Raw genomic sequence first — 20037 nt, 5'->3', positions numbered from 1 at the left:
TGTCCATTATCGCAATAAATTGTTGATGTTTCAAATCCTTGGACTCACCGATTATTTACGTCTTCGGCCGAGAAATTTATGATCGAGGATGTTTTATTGGCTGTCCTTCATCGAAACATTTTTTCCGCTTCTCTCAATTCTGTATCATCATCATACTTCAATTGCATACATTTTTACATCATATAAAATGATAGAAGATTTAACTAAGTGAAGATGAAATTGCACATATCTTACTTTAGTTGAAAAAAGAAACCATGTTTTAACAATAACAAACGTAAATACCTCCATTCGTCACATCCTTTTTGGTAAGCCTAACAAAATCAAAATCCATAACGTAAAGACTGGGATCAGATTAATGGAAGGATAGGAGGGGACCGCTACTACTTGAGACCCCTGTTTGTTGCTACAGTGCTGGGGTTTAGTCAACCTCCTCCATCTTGCTGCCCTCCTCAGCAGCATCTTCCAATGGAGGCATGTCACTGTCAGCATCACCACTGTCTTCATCAATGCTCAATCCCAGTTTCAGCATTCTGTGGATGCGGCTGCCAAAGGTGTTGGGATCATCCAGGCTGAACCCAGATGTAAGCAGAGCTGTCTCAAATAGCAAGAGGACCAAGTCCTTCACTGATTTGTCGTTCTTGTCTGCATCAGCCCTCTTCCTCAGCTCATCCATGATTGGGTTCTCTGGATTTATCTCCATTGTTTTCTTGCTCGACATATACCCAGCCATGCTGTTATCCCTCAGTGCTTGTGCCTTCATGATTCTTTCCATGTTTGCACTCCAACCATACTCTCCAGTGACCAGGCAGCACGGAGAGTCCACCACACGATCAGATACCACAACCTTCTCCACCCTGTCACCAAGCACATCCTTGATCACCTTGCACAGACCCTCAAACTTCTCCTTCGACTCTTCGCTCTTCTTCTTCTCATCTTCTGTCTCGTCAATCTTAAGACCTTCCTTGGTTGCAGAAACCAGTTTCTTTCCTTCAAACTCCTTTAGTTGTCCCACAGCATATTCATCAATTGCATCAACCATATAAAGAACCTCATATCCCTTCTTCTTCAGCTTCTCAAGGAATGGGGAGTTCTCAACAGCCTTCTTGCTCTCTCCTGTAATGTAATAGATGTCACTCTGGCCCTCCTTCATCCTTGTCACATAATCCTTCAGGCTGGTCAACTCATCACCACTCTTAGTTGAGTGATATCGAAGTAACTCAGCAATCTTAGTTTTGTTCTGGGAGTCCTCGTGAATACCAAGCTTCAGATTCTTAGAGAATGCCTCGTAGAATTTGTCATAATCTTCCTTGTTCTCAGCAATCTCAAAGAAGAGCTCGATGCACTTCTTGACCAAGTTCTTGCGGATAACCTTGAGGATCTTGTTCTGCTGAAGCATTTCTCTTGAAATATTTAGAGGAAGATCCTCAGAATCCACTATACCCTTCACAAAGCTTAAGTATTCTGGCATCAACTCCTCACAGTTGTCCATGATGAAGACACGGCGGACATAGAGCTTGATGTTGTTCTGCTTCTTCTTGGTGTCAAAGAGGTCAAATGGTGCTCTCTTAGGGACAAAGAGGACAGCTTTGAACTCAAGCTGACCCTCAACTGAGAAGTGCTTCACTGCAAGGTGCTCCTCCCAATCATTTGTAAGGCTCTTGTAGAATGCGCCATACTCCTCTTTGGTGATCTCCTCTGGTTTTCTCATCCAGATGGGCTTCTGCTTGTTCACCAAAGACCACTCATGTGAAATTTCCTTGATCTTCTTCTTTTTCTTCTCTTCCTTGTCCTTCTCATCATCCACATCCTCTACATTACCCTCCTCATCTTTCTTATCTTCCACATCCTCATCCTCATCATCAGAAATCTCCTTCTCAGTGGTCTTCTCAATCCAAAGGGAAATAGGATAGCTAATAAACTCAGAATGTTTCTTAATCAGATCCTTGAGACGGCGCTCCTCAAGGTACTCTAATTGGTCTTCCTTAAGGAAGAGTGTGATCTTGGTACCTCTGCCAAGGTTCTCACCAGAGGTATCCCTGGTGACAGTAAATGAACCACCAGCCTGAGATTCCCACACATACTGCTCATCATCGTTGTGTTTGGAGGTGACAACCACCTTATCAGCAACCAAGTATGATGAGTAGAACCCAACACCAAACTGTCCAATCATGCTAACATCAGCACCAGCAGTAACAGCTTCCATGAACTCCTTGGTTCCAGACCTTGCAATGGTACCAAGGTTGTTCACCAAATCTGATACAAACAAGACAAGACAAGTAACATTAAACATCAATCAAAAACAGAATCCTAATTAACAATTGCAACAAAATTCAAACATTACAACTACAAATTAAAATTCGATGCTTACCAGACTTGGTCATACCAATTCCACTATCAATAATAGTGAGGGAATTGTTGGCCTTGTCAGGAATAATGTGAATGAAAAGCTCGGGTTGGGCATCGAGCTTGCTCTTGTCAGTCAAGCTATCGAATCGAATCTTATCCAAAGCCTATAAAACACAAACACAATAACATTATAAGCTAATACCACCATTTGCAGATTCACACCCATTGACCATACCATTCCAAACAAATGATTCCACATTATACGAAATTACATCAATTTTCATTCATTGAAATAAATTTAGTTCAAAAACAACCATCAGAGCAATCCAGTTGAACATAGACTTGCATCTGATTTTTCAAAACGGAATAAGAAAAGGAAACAAAGAAAAGGTTGGATCTTTAACATAACTAAAGCATAGGAACGAAAGGGTTTATCAAACAAAACATCAAAAGTCCCATAATCCAGCTAAAACATACATTAATTAGCCTGTTCATATATAAAACGATAAAAAAGAAGAAAAATTTATATCTTTAAGATAATTGGAACATAACAACAAAAGGGTCTATCAAACAAAACACAAAAGTCCCAAAATTCAGCTAAAATCAAACGTTTCATACATTAATCACTCTATTCAAACGTAAAACCACGAGACAGAAGGAAAGAAACCAGAAGCATAAAATAAAGGGAAAGAACCATACATCGGAGGAATTGCTGATGAGTTCACGAAGAAAGATCTCTTTGTTGCTGTAGAAAGTGTTGATGATCAAACTCAACAGCTGATTGATCTCAGCCTGGAAAGCAAACGTCTCGGTCTCCGCCATTCTTTTTGATGTGCTCACAAACAAGGAAACCTAGACGACACGCCAAGAAAAAAGAGGAAGAGAGAAGAGAGAAAGAGGGAGATCTAGGGTTTTAAGAGGTTGAGTCTCTGGGTGTGTTTTTATAGAGAAAGGGAAGGTCTTTCTTTGTTCTAGATCCTTCTTCTGTCTGTTTTAACCAAGCCGTCTATTATGAGATATTTTTTAAGAAAATAATAAAAACATAGATTTAATTTTCAAAATTAATTCTGAAATTAGAAGATATATAAAAGTAGAGGTATACTATTAGTGAAAACATACGAACAAATATGATATAGAATACAAAAAAAACAATAAAATTATAAATTTAATTTTCAAATAATTATTAGTATTTTAAAAAATGTAAAAAGTAAGGCTACAATAAAAATTTTTTAAAGTTAATTCAAATTCGTGAAAAATAATAATATGTTTATATGTATCTGTTTATAACTTGATTATTATATTTTCGAAAGCAATATTATGGATTGTTTTTTTTGGGTAAATAATGTATTTATTTCTAAATTGGTGATCTTTGCCTACTCAATGTTTGATTAGAAAAGGAAAACAATGAAGTAATATAATGTTTTTCACTAATGTTCTAGTCCATAATTTGGTAAAAGATTCTATTAAAGTATTATAGTAGTGTTTGTTCATGTTTGCAATCCATTCTTGGGTATGTGTACATTACTATTTCGATAGCTTATTTTTAAACATTTATATTTAAGCTGTATTTATGCATAATATTATTTCAGTTTTATCTATAAATAAAGTTATGATACCCTCATTTATGAATAGTATTATATCTTATGACTAATGATGGCTTACACCAAGGTTGTTATGGTGATCCACATTAAAATTGATTTTTTTAAGATTATTTTTTGTGTGATTTTTAAAATATTCTCTTACACGATCAATAACACGATGCGTTTTTTTTTTTTTTTTTATCATTCTCTTATGGCACAATCTAAGATAAAAGTGACATTATATATATATATATATATATATATATATATATATATATATTAGCAAGCTATGTTCCTTACCAACTAAGAGGGTATGCTATTTGACCCTACCCATTACCCTAACATCTAATCTTCATCATTAAAATTATAAGTCAGGAAACAATTCTTTAAAAAAAGACTTTAATGGCCAATAGAACAAGCAGAGAGAGATAGAGACTAAGACTGAGACTGAGAACTCTCATCTCTCATAAACACTATAGAAAACAAAAGACTTATCTCTCTATTTAGAGTACCTCTTCATAACTCATTGAGAACACTCATCTCTTAAAAACACTATAGAAGACAATAAACTCATCTCTTTATTAGAGTACATTTCTATAACTCATAAAGAGCACTTATCTCTACACTAACACTCATATGTACACTACACACAATAAAACACCTCTTTCACCTTTGTGATTTTTTTACCTATTTATTTTTTGAGCAATCAAACTCAATAAATAACTTAAGTATCGGAGAGTTTCCAAAGCACAATAAGCACTTTGTTTTGTAGGCACCCTAAAGAACCCATTATCAATTGTGAAAGTCTAAAATCTTTTGAAGTTTTTCAATGACTTCATCACTCATCAACTTTGCTCAATGTAATTTACTCATAAAATAATGATCTATGTACTTTTTAACCATACAAATCTTGCACTTTTGTTGGCTTGATGATGGTTTGCCAATAGTTGATAACAAACAATCAATTGAATGCTGAATTGTCATGTTAAATACATATGTAAGTAATTTTTAGGAAGTGTAGTTTGTTGTGACAATGTTTACTAAGTATTGGTGCACCCAGCTCCCAAAGTTCCTTAATTGTTAGAGTTAGCAATGCTTGTTTTAACCTCATCCTTTAGCCTTTTGAGTGATTGTGATATTGTTGCCAAATATATAACATGAACAAGGAATTGGGTAGCTTTCATGTTCATTTTTAAATTTGAAGTCTTTAATGGAGCATCAAATACACTTTAAAGATAGAAAAAAATAATTAAATAAACAAAAATAAAGAATCAAAGCATGTAATTAGGAATGCTACTAAGGTCAAATTAAAAGTGAAAAAGTGATAACGTTTGTTGTGGGTTCCTTACCTAAGTCAAGTCCACTTTTCATGTTATTGAAATAGTGTGTACTTTGATTATGACTTATTTACCAGGTTCTTTGCTTGCTCAATAGAAGGTGAGACCTGCAACTAGCAAGGTTTTTACTGTCTTCTTGCATGTTTGTTAAGGAAAGACTCTCTCTTTTGTAGTTATTGTTTTTGAACTTGAAACACAATAATTTATTAATGCAAGAGCATATGATGTTTTCGAGAAACTTTATGGTACTCAAGCTATAATTAGTGAAATTGTATAAGTTATAACTCGATCTCATTAACTACTATGCCATATCATCATTTTATATCATATGTTAGCAACTCCTAAAAATCCAATTTTATTAAGCATTCTTTTTCTTTTCTTCTCAGCATCTCTTAATTCCTTTAAAAAAATCACAATCCTCCAAAACCCTACCCCTTCACCATCACTAACAATCCCACTCCACCTTAATAACCACTAGAATTACTAGACTTCAACATGTTATTGAATATGATTTCTTAAAATCATTTCACAAGTTATTTTGATACCATTATTGTCTCAGAATTTCAATATTGTAAAACCTTTTACCTTTTACTGCATAATAAAATAAGAAAAATAGACACTTTAACATCTTTTCCATAATATAATTACACTATTAGAGAATCTCAAAACTTGTTAAAGCAAAGTCTAATCAATTACATCAATGATAGAATTTGTTTTTCATTATTATGAAGTTCATCGAACATTTAATTGGCTAATACATTAATGCACTTCAACATTCAAAAATTGTATATAATTATAATTTGTTTGGTGTTACATGAGATGAAGGAAATTGATTCAATATTTATGAAAAAGGGAAATGACGAGACTTTTTATTTGTTCATTTGTTTCAACCTGATGAGTTGATCTTTTTAACTCAATTTTTTGATATTTTAAAATAATCTAAAGCTTAAATATATTTGGGCTCAGTCATGTGTTGAGCCCAAGTTAACATGAATCTGATAAATTATCAGATTCAATATACTTAGGTTCATCCATATGATGAACCCAAGCCAACATGGGTCTGACAAGTTCCACACTCATCATACTTAAGTTTAGTTATATGTTGAGTCTAATGTGGTATGGGTCTAGTAAGCTGTCAAACTTAATATACTTGGGTTCAGTTATATGTTGAGCTCAAGTCAATATGAGAGTGACTAGTTGTTAGACTCAACATATTTAGGTTTGGCCATATAATGAGCCTAAGTCAATATGGGTCTAGCAAATTATCAAGCCCAATATACTTGAGTTAAGCCATATATTGAGTCCAAGATATCGTGGGTTTGACAAATTACCATGTCTAGTAATTCTGGGTTTAGCCATATGCTGACCCAAGACATCATGGATCTGACAAATTACCAGATTTAGTATTTCTGGGTTTAGCCATGTGCTGATCCAATCCATCGTGAATTTGACAAGTTGTTAGGCCTAATATTCTTGGGTTTAACCATGTGTTGACCCAAAACATTATAGGTCTGGCAAGTTTCTAAACCCAATATTCTTGGGTTTAGCCATGTGCTGAACCTAAGACAATTCGAGTTTGATAAACTATTGGACACATCTTTCCTAGGCTTAGCTATGCATCAAACCTAACTAGTCTAAGTTCTATCTTAAGACTACTAACATGAATTATACATGTAAGGAATAATCATCTCACTGCATCTTAAGGTGTATAAAAAGTCTCTTAAGAGCCTTCTATATTTTCATCTCATTAATAATTTGTAAGGGATATTTATCCTTCATTAAATGATGTATCAATGATTTTTATCTCTCATTAATGCTACTAGGACTAGATGACTTTTCAGTCACTCCACTCCATCAAAACAACAAGTTCAGGGACTATAAATATCCTCTGAAGCATCTAGATAAATTATTTATTTTTTCTACTCTCCAAGCATTCATACCTCAATCTTTAAAGCATTTACCATACAAAAACAAGAACAAACATTCTTATTCTTGGAATTTAAATCTCTTTCTTTTATTTATTACAATCACCATGTAAAGTTACTGACTTTATCATTTGAAGGTCCTCAAATCCCATCGAAAAATATTGTTTTGCAAATACTATGAATTTTACCATTAATTATGCAATTCCTGAGCTATAAAGAAGAGAATATTAATATAAATATTTGATTAATCACTATTCAAACACTAAGTACTGACTTTATCATTGGAGTATCTCCAAATCCCATTGAAAAATACTATTATGCAAATATTAAAAAAATTACCATTAATTATGCACTTCCTAAGCTACAAAGAAAAGAATATTAATATGAACATTTAATTAATTATTATTCAAACACTAAATAATCTTATTCTTCATTATATCAAAATTTAAAACATCATCAAAACCTCGTATGTGAATGATTTTGTGCTTATGTCTCACCTGTGAAAAGGTCAACAAGGATAATATTTTCAGTTTGTTAATGTATCATTACTAGATTTTTGGTGGTTGATGAGGTGGTGGAGTGGGGTCGGTGGTGAAGGGATATGGTTTTGGTGGGCCATGTCTTTTGAAAAATGAGTAACGGAGAGAAAAAAAGAAGAAGAAAATGGAATAGAATTGATAATTTCCAGAAATCGTTGACATGTTATATAAAATAAGGATATGATATATTAGTAAAATTTATTTATCGATGTTTTCATGTTTTTTTCCTCTCGAAAACAACACTCATATTTTGATCATAAAAAGGGATGTAATTATCTACCAGGGGAGAAAAATCAAAATCCGAGACTATAGAAAGAAAATAATTCAATATCCTAGTTTCCCATATAGTAGTAAAGTGTATGTATTTTATGCCCTTCACATGCAGAGAGAGAGAGAGAGGGAGAGAGAGGGAGAGGGTATTGGGCTCTGCTTTATTTGGAATGGTGAAAAGAAATTATAAAGACAATGCCAACCAAAAAGCAAAGGCATAGGTGAGTGATCAGTACTGAAAGACAGTCTTTTGTATAACCTAGATGGGAAAAGAAGAAGAATATCAAGAGACAGAAACAGAATCAAATTCATCAGATGATGAGGAAGATGAGGAGCCAGAGAGATGGAAAAAACATTACTCATCAAAGCACCGGATGTTATTGGTCGGAGAAGGTGACTTCTCCTTCTCTGTTTCTCTAGCTAGAGCTTTTGGTTCTGCTTGCAACTTGGTTTCTACTACTGTTGATACCCAAGGTACTCTTTTTCTCTCTCTCCATTCTTTTTACTTCCAACATGTTGACGGGTTTCTTTAGTTTTGCTGGTTAAAGCAAGAATTTTGAATGATCTAATTGAAGGTTTATGTTTGTCTGTGCTGCATAGATAACATAGCTAAAAAGTACAGTAATGGAGTACGAAATGTGAGGGAACTAGAAGAGAAGGGAGGGTTAGTGTTCTATGGAGTGGATGCAAAAGAGATGAGTGGACACTTCTTTTTGAGGACTCAGAGGTTTGATCGAATTGTCTTTAACTTCCCTCATGTTGGTTTCCTCTTCCCTGAGGCTAGCTACTGCCAAATCCAGTTATGTTCTAGCCTCTTACATCATTTATTTTCCCTTTGCTTCTATTTATACCATCATATGATTGTTGGAGTCTATGTTTTGTTTATTTTCTTGAGTTGATTTCTAATTTCCTGTATTAGAATTCTTAATACCAAGGAGATAGAGTCTAAATGATGCATTCTCACTTAAGAGCAAGTCTTATCTGCATTTGATTCCCACTTCTTGAGGGTCCAGTTATGTTCTCTTGCTCACTCTCCCCTTTCAGTTTCGTGTTTCTTTGTCCACGATTATTTGAGCTAGTCTCTTCATTGTTTCTTTCATTGTGTTTCTGTTCTCTCAAGGGAAACATTAAACTTTTCTTATTTTAGTGTAGGAGTTCTCTTTAACATCTGATGGACATTCTAACTAGGTTGAAACTGAGTAAAAGAGGTGGGGTTTGACCAAATATTTCATAATGATTCATTCATGCATAAGATCAAATTTGAATGGGAAGAACTGGAGAACTGTCTGCCGAAAGGATGTGTTGAAATTGCTGAATGTCTGTATGCTTTCATGTCTCTCTAGAGATCTTTATGTTGTAATATCAAAATTGGAAACATTAACTGATGAAAAATATGGTGGGATTGAAATAGGTTGAACAAGAGTCTGATAAAGGGTTACTTAAGCAATGCCAAAGTTCTTTTGAAGCAGGATAAAGGGGAGATTCATGTAACACACAAGGAAGGTGACCCATACGATAAATGGGATTTGGTCAAGAAAGCAGAGAAGATTGGCTTGGGTTTGCACGAAATTGTGCCCTTCTCCAGAGGTGATTATCCAGGATATGAGAACAAGAGAGCCCATGGTAGCCAATCCGATGCTCCTTTTCCACTTGGGAATTCCAGTACTTACAAGTTCAAGCCCAACCATTCATCAAAGTTCAAATAGATCATCAAGTAGAAATGCCTGAGTGTTTGGGGGTGATAACTGAGTAGAAGTGTGGACTCATTAAGTACATCCGTGGAGCATGTGTTTCCGTATATTCATCAAGCTGATGTTTCGTAATTATTACTTGTATTTTTCAGTGTTCAGAAATCAAAAAAACTTTAGCAGATTAGTGCTATCTTAAGCAAAATCTCTGATCTTTGCTTTGCCGTGAGGTGCTTCTCATAGATACATCTCAGGAGAAGGCCTATGGTTATACTGGCATGTTGGCAAAGTATGATAGTGATTAATCAGAGTTTGTGTTTGATCTTCATATAAATTATGTAATGTATAACTCCATTGTCCAGTGGAATTGGTGTGTTTTACTTGAGTAATAATATATTGTTACACATACAGAGAAAGGCTGGCATGAATTTCTAGAGGATTCGCATCCCATTGACATGGAGGAATTGGTCAAGTGCTCTAGGGATAAATGTTGGCAGATCCTAGTGAACATGTTGAAAATTTGTTTGGCTTGCGAACCTATCAGAGATTTCAAGCGAATTAAAAGATAATAAGTAGCTCCGGCAAGAGACTACAGGCAGCCCATAGTTTTCGTTGCCTGGAGAATTCAAAACTGGAACAGGTTTTGACATGGAATAGAACAACTTTCGCTCTACAACATCTGTTTCAGCTGTGGTGTGAGGTCTTGCAATTACCACCAACAACTTATCTTGAATCTGTCTAACTTATCAGGGAATCAGTTCAAGGTAAAACCTCAAATCTTTTCCATGATGCCTGTCCAGGTAGGGAAGTTACTGCTGAAGCCAATAGGAAAAAAAAACCCTAAAAGAATAGAATAATTCAAGCAACTGACAGTAGCATATCTGTTGAGTGAGAATTATACATAGAATCAAGAAATGTATTGGAAAATGATGAAGAAATAAAAAGGTAATAAGAATTTCATAAAACATGATTTCAGGGAACTCCTTGAAGATTAGTTAAGCAGTTGTCATGAAAGTGAAGCCCGACCTTGATGAGATTCCAGGCCTGGAATTTCCTGGAACGACACAAACTATGATTTTATCAAGACTCCGTTTGTTTACAGAAAAGTTTTTTTTTTTTTAGAAAGTGAATTCTGAGATAAGTAAATTTCTGGAAAGTGAATTATTTTTCGATGTTTGGTAGTGTTATAGAAAATAAATTGGAAAATATTTTCCAGTGTTTGGTTATGTTATGGAAAATAAACTGGAAAAATAATTTATTAATGAATTAATTTTTTTTCAAGTTTATCTAATATATATAAAATACTTAATATAATATTAATCACTTACAATAAAATAATGAAATCTAAAAAGTATAATGATGAATTTTTTTTATTATATTCTATATTCATATATAGCTTATTTTATAAAATATAACTATATGTCATATCATATTTTTAGAGAAATAACATTGTGAAATATTTCTTAAGTAAAAATCTATTAATATATTTTTTTTCAATTTTAAAAGCTTAAAATAATTTTTTTTTAATATAAAGAAAGCCAAATTAGTTTATGGTAAGAGTTAGATATTTGGGTTTTTTTTGGTATGAAGATTTTTTTAAAAGATAAATAAATACAAAAATATTTTGATGGGTTTTTTGGATAATTTTTTTTTTACAGGTATAGGCAATTATCCCTTTAATATCCCTTTAATATATATCAAATAAGCGTCAAGAAATAAATATAAATATCTAACATCAAACATAATCATGCATAAATATTAAGTTTTGATGTCATATACATACATATTAGTTCAAATTAACAAACATAAACATGCTAGACCGAATTAAACAAATAAACATAGTTGTCAAATAACAAACATATACTTTCTTATCATAGTCAAATCATCTTAGCAAGCAGGCCTGAAATAACGTTGGCTCACAAAATTCTGAACCCAAGTTTTCCTCAAATTAGCATTTTTTGCCATAAATGCTTTTGCTAACATTTCATTTTGGACCAAGTGATCAAATGCATCCCCAAGAGTGATCTCATCAAAGCCTTCAATTTTCATCACTTCTATATATAATGCATTAACATCAAGTTGATTTTTGTTGAGGCTTTGAATTGTAAATGCTACATCTCCAATCTGTTTAAATAACTTTTCAACACCATCATCTTCATACATGCGATATCTCTTCCTATGTTGCCTCTTTTGTGTACTAGAGGAAGATGTCTCTTTTCCCTTAGAAGTTTCTTCATATTCCCCTTCATTTTCAATTGAAATTGATTGCTCTTTAGTGTTCTCTTCCAAGTTGACATCATCATATGATTTAGCATCATTTCTGGTTGCCATGTCTTTTCCAACAACAATTGTCATTACCTCATATATATCAAGTTTTTTGTTGAGATACTTGTCATGATTGGGATGTGCCTGTTCATAAAGTTTAGAATATGCAATTTTTTAGTTGTATAACATTTTAGAAACAAAAGTAAATATAAAAATTACAAAGAGTATAATATTTATTACACCTTTACTTCTTCATAATATACATCTTTTAAAATTGTAATCATCTTCAAACAATCATCCTAGTCAAAAGCCACTTTTATTTTTAAGTTTGGTTATTATTCCCCATTCTTTTTTCACAGTCTTAAGATGATTGTCCACATGCTTAGGCTCGCATTGCACGTTGAACTTTTGACTAATTTCTGTAGCCACCCTAACAAAAGATTCTGCTTTAAAGGTGGAAGAAGGTTTGCTTCCTTTAAGTGCCTCCTCAACTAATATCTAAAGTAACATGTGAGACATAGGCTTAGACCATATGAAGTGATTGCCCTTGCATTTTTCATTCTGTGTGGAACTCATTTCTACAAAAAAGAAATTACAAATTTATACAAAATAAAATCATATAATATTTAGATTTAATAAATTTCATATAAAAACTACAATTAATATTTAAAAGAGAATACATAAAATACATAAGAAATTATAATAAAGTCAACATCTACTCCAAATACATAACAAAGATAATACAAACTCAAGCAAGACATAATAAAAACAAACACATATAATTAACACTCAATTACTAGTTTCTTTGAGTGTTATAATCATTCCACATGGTTGATGCAATCATTTCTCTTTTTGTTATCCACTCTCTATTCTCTTCCCTTTCCTCCCGTTGACTTAAGTTGATTGTTTGTCTAATTGGTTCACTTTCCGAACATATTTCTTCCATAAAAAAGTCATAAGGATCAACTCCCATTATGTGATTATGAATAATATAACATGCAATCATAACATCTACTTGTGTTTTATAAGACCAAAAAGATTATCCATCAATTAATCTAAAACGACTCTTCAAAATACCATACCCTCGTTCAATAGTGGTTCTTAATGAAGAGTATCAAAGATTAAATAGCTCCTTTTTATTTTCTGGTGAACATTCTGTAAACTCATTCAAGTGATATCGAACTCTACAAGAAGGAGAAATGATTCCTTTTCGAATACCGTAACCAACATCACTAAAATAATATTTTCCTATAAATTAAAAAAAAACCTATTACTATCTTCATCTAATAAGACATTTTATATATTTATTGCATATAATACATACTTTATTATATACCTTCTGGAATTTTTAGACCATTAGGTCTTGATAATGCATCACCTAAAACCTGTGAATCATGTGCACTTCCTTACCAGCCAGTTAAAACATAAATAAACTTCAAATCAAAAGTTATAGCTGCTAAAACATTTTGTGTTGTTTCTTCTTTTTGACCTCAAAACTTTCTTTGAATCTCAATAGAAACATTTGCAGGAACATGGGTACCATCAATTGCTCCCACATAATCCTATATAAACATGAAAAAATAATTTATAACCTTTTCTTCTAGATGTAATTAATTAATGTATAAAAATATTGGTATTGTTCTCATACCTTGAAATAAGGATAGAATCTTCGATTATTCATTATCTCCACTGGAACTGTATCCTCTGGATCTTTAACAAGGTGTTTGTATAGCTTAAGAACTGCTTTTAAAACCATTCTAAAGTAACGATGGATAGTTTCAACAGACATATAGTATATACCACTAATAAAACAAAATCTTTGATTTTGGCCTACAATTTATAAGAACACAATTACTTGCTCCCTAATAGACACTTTTTGAGTTGATCGTAATAGGTCATGACTTGTGAGAACATCACACAATCTATATAAGATAATAGATTTCATACGAATTTGTTCAATGCAATGTCTATCACCTCGATTCAAAATGTTGTCAATATATAATTCTCGTTGAGCAATTGCATTTATATGTGGTTCTCTTGGTATATAAATTCTATTTCTTTCTTGTTCAATAATAGCTACCCTTGTAGCCATCACAATTATAGCTGCTCTCATACATGCTTTATGAATTATCTTACTATCTATAACATGAAAGTGAAGTTTTCTGATAACAAAACCTAAAAATTTGGGGAAATAAATATTAAAAAAAAACATATAAAATACTTACACAATCAATACAATAAATTATGCTAAAAGAAGTTGACAATATATAATAGTTATGGCAATGATATCTGATTCCCTAAACAAACAAGGTCTTAAAATATATTATTTAAGATCATAAAATTGAATTTCTCGATGATAAAACCCTTTTGAAAATTATACAATTCATAAGTTCACAACAATTAATAGACATTGCGCAATGAAATCCAGATAATTACCGGCATGGTCCCACAAATTTATCTATATATAACAAATATAATCAAACACTAATCATGAATTAATCAAAGCAAAATAAAACAAGCACATTTATAAATATAGCAAAATAAAGCAATAATTGTGGCAAAAATCATGATTTTTTTTATTTTTTATGGTGGAGGTGTTATCCATGTTTTTATGTTTTATGTTCATTCCCCTTAAACTTCCTCTTGGTCTCGGTTGGTTTCCCCTCTAATTCTCTAATTGCCCTGTTCTCTCTCGTCATTCCCTATTTGTTCTCTAAAGTCCTTAACTTCCTCTCTCGGTTCTCTTTCTCTAATTCCCCTGTTCTCTCTCGCCATTCCCCTGTTCTTTCTTTAATTCCTTAACTTCCTCTCTATGTGCATAAAGAAGCAGGACAAAGATAACTTCCTCTCTCGGTTCTCTTTCTCTAATTCCCCTGTTCTCTCTCGTCATTCCCCTGTTCTTTCTTTAATTCCTTAACTTCCTCTCTATGTGCATAAAGAAGCAGGACAAAGATCAAAGATTCAAGAGGCAAGGGGCAGGAGGGCTAGACCTCAAAGACCTGCTCCTCCTTCCCAGTTCTCCTCCCTCTTTCCCTCGGCTACATGTACTGATAACGCTGGGACTTTAAAAAAGAAGAGAGCAAGGGTTGTTCCTCAACAAATTCACTGATCCCCCCCTTTACTTTGCCTCTCTCTCTTTGTGCTTCCACCTGGATGTAATCCCTTGGTTATGTTATGGGAACATGAGTCTTCTTTTGAGAGGGAAGTGGATATGGTGGTTGGATCCAGGGACATGGAAACATGGTAGGGACTGGATGGAAAAGTTTGGGGATTTTTATTTCTCTGTGTTTTTGTGGTTTGTTTGGTTACAAACGTTAGCTGCCGAATGTCATGGAAAAAATATGCTTTTTATGGCTTACTTGTAATGAATTTGGTTTGTTTTTTATGTGAACTAGCCGAACGTGACGAGGTAAGATGAAGAAGAAAACTAGGTATAGGAAAAAAATTTGACAGGTAGAAGATTTATCATGGTTTGTTTGAACATCATGAAAAAAAACACAGAGAAATAATATTTTTTTTTGAAATAGACACAACAAATTAAACAAGATCAAATGATTTTTGCCGTAATTCTTACAGATCTAAACGAAGAAGATAAAAACATGAAGGAAATAATATAGAGAAATTTAAGGAAAACAAATACCTGAAATAAGAGGAATATCCAATTGTTCCAAAAATATGCTTAAATTGTTCCTACTTCAATTGTTTTCAAAAAAAGACAGAGAGAGGAGGATTTGAGATATGTTTTATGTAAAGATAGGAAAGTGTTTTTCTTTCCTTGTCAAAAGAAAAACACTTTCCTATGATGAAATCAATTTTTTTTTTATTGGAATTAACTTTTTTTTGATTAACTTTTTGAATGGTTACCAAACATGTAAAAATAAAGAAAATAGATTTTAAAAAATTGTTTTTCTAAAACCAAACAAGGCATAAATAAACAAGTATACAAACGTAGATACAAATATATTACCATGACGAGAGGTGACAGGCGTCAGCAACTACGAAACTGCTGAATCTGCAGGGAAATCTCAATAAGCTTTACAAAAGATCATGACAATCCAATCAATCAAACTATAGAAGTGCCCGTCTGGGACAGAGGATCCTCAACGAAATCAAGGTTCCATCTGGTGAAGCTATCATCTAGTCCAAATAAAAAACTGTTGCGTATTGTGCGCCTATTTTACTTTAATATTAACAGAAATAAAAGGAGAGACAATTGTCATTAACATGATCAAAAACACAATTTAGGTGAGATTCTGTTTGACAAAAACAATGTTTCTTTTCCTTCATTAATCTTGTATTAATATATCTGATCAATCCTCAAATTTTTTTCATTTAACTGGTAATTAATATATAATTTTTTTTCTCTCTCTCTTTTGGGGTATGCCTTATCTTACCTTATCTCATGCATGATTGCTAGTTAACTTGCAAAGTTGGTAATAATGGCGGGTTTCAAAGAAGTATCCTTGTATTTTGCCACTAAACTTCAAAAGGGTTTGTTTAGTTTAAGCCATAATCAATTTACTTGGTAGGTTCCTAGCAAGTTGAAGAGGATTTCCATTGACTTTTTGATTAATTAAGTACAAATACAGTTTACTTCTGTTTATAATTTTTCTTTTAATTTGATTTAATTAATTCCTTCTGCTTCTTTGAATTGCTTTACAAGTTTTATATGGCTCTCGAAGGCTGTAGATTCTTGAATTATAAAGCAATGTTTCTTTTTATTTGTTTCTGTTCTGTATCTTGTGGGGTGCTGATATGAAGAATTAAGCTTCAATTTGTCATTTTTATATTTCAGTTTTTTAGGTAGCTGTTATTTTTTTCTTAATTTTTTCTACTGTCATAGAATTATTTGGAATATTTTTTAGTATCTGTTGTTGCTCAGTGGGATATAAATATCTAAATGCTTTAGTTCTTGTTGATGAACAGTTTGTAACAACATTAGGATAAGAAAGTTGGAGACACCAATATGGGATGCAAACATTCAAGGCATCAGGATCATCAGCATCGTGATTCATTTGGTTGTAGGGCTTCATCTAACCCATGCTCTACTCCAAATGTACCAAGTTATGCTGTTTATGATGATGGAAGAAGCAAGCCGCAGTCAAGGTATTCAAGAATCGGTGATGATTACCATTCTCTTGAACAGGTAAAATTACCTCTGCATCTGCAGCTTGTTTGATTGCATCTATTAAAACTAATTTAGATGTCAGAATTGTTGCCTCATCATTTTTTTGAGGCGCACACACATACCCCTGCTATCATTAGAAGAATACAAAATTTTTCTTTAGTTAGAACTTCGAATGCATCTGGCTATTGCTTGCATTTGCCTCTAGATTTTGGAAAACAAACAAAATCTAATTACAAAATTTATGCAGGTGACAAGAGCTCTTGCACAAGCTGGGCTGGAATCTTCCAACCTTATTGTAGGCATTGATTTTACCAAAAGCAATGAGTGGACCGGTGCACGATCCTTCCATCGGAAGAGCCTGCATCACCTCGGGGATTCTATGAATCCATATGAACAGGCGATTTCAATAATAGGAAGAACACTGTCAGCTTTTGATGAGGATAACCTCATCCCTTGTTTTGGCTTTGGTGATGGTGAGTGATCTTTCTTGTTGGATGCAAAGATGCATGGCATACATGCTCAGCAGTTTGCTATTTCAGTACTGTTTTAGGGTCAATGAAATAGATTGTTGTAACATGGAGTCTGTAAATTCGTTTGCAGCCAGTACTCATGATCAGAAAGTTTTTAGCTTCTATCCGGATGATCAATTATGCAATGGCTTTGAGGAAGTCTCGAGTCGTTACAGAGAAATAGTCCCCCGTGTTAACTTAGCTGGTCAGCTTAAACGATTTTCTTACAGCAATCATGTAAAATTTTCCTTTGACCTCCTTCTGTTGAAAATTTATAGTGCTGAATTATGACAGGACCGACATCTTTTGCTCCAATCATTGAAACTGCTATCGAAATTGTGGACAATAGTTGTGGTCAGTATCATGTTCTTCTGATCATTGCTGATGGTCAGGTTAGTTCCTTCTCCTCAAAAGTGTCCAGATGTAACTACTACTGCTTAAACTTTAAATCTTGCCTTGAGTCTTTTTGTTGATTCTCTTGATTACATGACATGCCAGGTTACAAGTAGCGTAGGGACTGTTAATGGGAAGTTGAGTTCTCAGGAGCAGAATACTATCAATGCCATTGTAAGAGCAAGGTATATAGTAACATTCTGAGAAGTTTTTTTCAACATCTAGCAGTTTATATTTAACAAAATATGAAGTTTCATCCTTTTGCAGTAATTATCCCTTGTCAATTGTGCTGGTTGGGGTTGGTGATGGACCATGGGACATGATGCACAAATTCGATGACAACATTCCTTCTCGGGCTTTTGATAATTTTCAGGTTTGAAAGATTAACCTGGGAACTATAATAGAAGCTTTGAAGTTGAATTGAATTTTTATGTGTTGTTTGTCAATGCAGTTCGTGAATTTCACAGAAATTATGTCGAAAAACATTCCCATGTCTAAGAAGGAGACAGAGTTTGCTCTGGACGCGTTAATGGAAATACCATCCCAATACAAGGCTACAATAGACCTCCAACTCCTAGGGTAAAATGTCCACTAACAGGCAACTTAATACTTGAAGTGTGTTCTTATCACTGCTAGCGTACATTCTTCGAACCATTGTTTTTGTATTCTAAAAATATTTTTGAAAAAGATTATTTTTTTTTTAAAATTTGCTTTAAAGCATTTCCAAATAAAAAACACTTTAAAAAACAATCGCTACCACGAGACCAAATGGTTTCTTATTATCATCTACCTGCAGCTGCAAAAAAGGTGCTCCTGGAAGGAATGCTCTTCCTCCTCCACTTGGGAATGGCTCGGTTAATTCCTATACCACATATAGCAGTCCAAGAAGCAATGCTGCTTATGTCCCTTGTACAGATCATTCTTCAGACAACAGGGTACATCTCATATTCTAGACTTCTGAGAGGACATTTATACAATGCCGCTTATGTCCCTTCCACAGATCAAGAAGCGATGCTGCTGATTTTGGTTTTCAACTGTTTCATTATGCTTTGCAGCACTGTCCCTCGTGTTTATGGAATAAGAAAGATCTTGCTTTCGGATGTGGACATCAGGTAATAACCTGAGAACGACATGGAGCTTATGCTGCCATCTCTTTCCCGATTTAGTTCTTTCTGATTTCTGCACTTCTTCTGCAGACATGCTATGATTGCGGGAAAGACTTGAATCAATGCCCCATTTGTCAAGCCTATATAACCACAAAGATAAAGCTGTACGAGTAAGCTGAGAAGCAAGTTCAGAACTTGACAGGGCTAGGCTTTGTTGGATTCATGCTTGAGGTCCACAGAACTGCTCTTTATCTATCAGCGAGCTTTTGCACATATCTTAGTGGTTAGCCATTTTAAGCATATACATAACCCAAAAGGTTTATTTGATTTTATTTACTGTTGCTAACTCTTGGTTTCATGATAAATTTTCTTGTTGTTTCCTTGTAAATAATCTACGAACTTTCAGTTACTTCCTTAAACATGTTATACATCAATCATAAATTATTTAGTTCATTACCATGTAATTATCATGACCTGATTATTGAATCCATGATCGACACATAAATAAAGTTTTCTTATAGGTTTTTATACCTATACAAAACAAAACTTACATACAAACTTGTTTCATCTATATAAACAAAACAAAGTTCTACGCAATATAATAACATATCTAATCTCGTTATATAAATTAATTATTTTAATACAAGAGTCAATGCAAATATTATAGTTGTGGAACACTAATTAGACATAAAGAAAAAAAAATACTAATTACACCAAAATAGTAGGTTCTGAAAGTTCAACAAAAGTGACATACTAACAAGTTATAAGCCTGAAAAAGATAAACAACGAGAAGGCGAGTTCAACAATTCAATGAATAGATAATATTCAATATACATACATGAGGTAATACAACAATGAATAGTATATATATAAATATGGTTTTAAGTTCTTACAAGAAAATTTATCAAATAGACCATAACAAGAATACCATAAAGTAAGGATCGTCAAAAA

General features: G+C 33.4%; 3 protein-coding genes across 4 annotated transcripts; 2 read left to right on the top strand and 1 right to left on the bottom strand.

Annotated features, from left to right (window-relative positions):
- Positions 1-208: 208 nt before the first annotated feature.
- Positions 209-3313, bottom strand: LOC118032199 (heat shock cognate protein 80). The gene is made up of 3 exons (XM_035036813.2): positions 3046-3313; positions 2369-2510; positions 209-2253 (listed from the first exon to the last, which is right to left on the bottom strand). Exons 1-3 carry the CDS (start codon positions 3166-3168, stop codon positions 419-421), a joined length of 2100 nt encoding a protein of 699 aa, XP_034892704.1. The 5' UTR covers positions 3169-3313; the 3' UTR covers positions 209-418.
- A 4666-nt stretch (positions 3314-7979) lies between these two features.
- On the top strand, positions 7980-10101 carry LOC118032201 (uncharacterized protein At4g26485). Of its 2 annotated transcripts, none has more exons than XM_035036819.2 (3): positions 7980-8471; positions 8598-8724; positions 9409-10101. In XM_035036819.2, the coding sequence occupies exons 1-3, from the start codon at positions 8261-8263 to the stop codon at positions 9701-9703; spliced, it is 633 nt and encodes a 210-aa protein (XP_034892710.1). In that variant the 5' UTR covers positions 7980-8260; the 3' UTR covers positions 9704-10101. The 2 variants fall into 2 exon arrangements, with proteins under 2 accessions (XP_034892710.1, XP_034892709.1); XM_035036818.2 differs by having other exon boundaries at positions 8008-8471; positions 8598-8796.
- Positions 10102-16888: 6787 nt separating this feature from the next.
- On the top strand, positions 16889-19513 carry LOC118032202 (E3 ubiquitin-protein ligase RGLG2). Its single transcript, XM_035036821.2, has 10 exons — positions 16889-17096; positions 17326-17551; positions 17679-17792; positions 17882-17979; positions 18086-18165; positions 18248-18353; positions 18432-18559; positions 18777-18915; positions 19036-19092; positions 19177-19513. The coding sequence occupies exons 1-10, from the start codon at positions 16917-16919 to the stop codon at positions 19258-19260; spliced, it is 1212 nt and encodes a 403-aa protein (XP_034892712.1). The 5' UTR covers positions 16889-16916; the 3' UTR covers positions 19261-19513.
- Positions 19514-20037: the final 524 nt, after the last annotated feature.

This window comes from Populus alba, chromosome 6 (genome assembly GCF_005239225.2).
Source record: "Populus alba chromosome 6, ASM523922v2, whole genome shotgun sequence".
Lineage (NCBI taxonomy): Eukaryota > Viridiplantae > Streptophyta > Magnoliopsida > Malpighiales > Salicaceae > Populus > Populus alba.
This window is presented reverse-complemented; position numbering and strand designations above follow the sequence as displayed.

Coding starts and splice junctions, on each gene's coding strand:
- LOC118032199 (XM_035036813.2), bottom strand. CDS start 3,168: ATGGCGGAGACCGAGACGTTTGCTTTCCAGGCTGAGATCAATCAGCTG. Junction 2,511..3,045: donor TCATCAGCAATTCCTCCGAT/GTATGGTTCTTT, acceptor TGTGTTTTATAG/GCTTTGGATAAGATTCGATT. Junction 2,254..2,368: donor AATTGGTATGACCAAGTCTG/GTAAGCATCGAA, acceptor TGTTTGTATCAG/ATTTGGTGAACAACCTTGGT.
- LOC118032201 (XM_035036818.2), top strand. CDS start 8,261: ATGGGAAAAGAAGAAGAATATCAAGAGACAGAAACAGAATCAAATTCA. Junction 8,472..8,597: donor TACTACTGTTGATACCCAAG/GTACTCTTTTTC, acceptor TGTGCTGCATAG/ATAACATAGCTAAAAAGTAC. Junction 8,797..9,408: donor GCTAGCTACTGCCAAATCCA/GTTATGTTCTAG, acceptor GGATTGAAATAG/GTTGAACAAGAGTCTGATAA.
- LOC118032202 (XM_035036821.2), top strand. CDS start 16,917: ATGGGATGCAAACATTCAAGGCATCAGGATCATCAGCATCGTGATTCA. Junction 17,793..17,881: donor CCCCCGTGTTAACTTAGCTG/GTCAGCTTAAAC, acceptor GAATTATGACAG/GACCGACATCTTTTGCTCCA. Junction 17,980..18,085: donor TGATCATTGCTGATGGTCAG/GTTAGTTCCTTC, acceptor ATGACATGCCAG/GTTACAAGTAGCGTAGGGAC.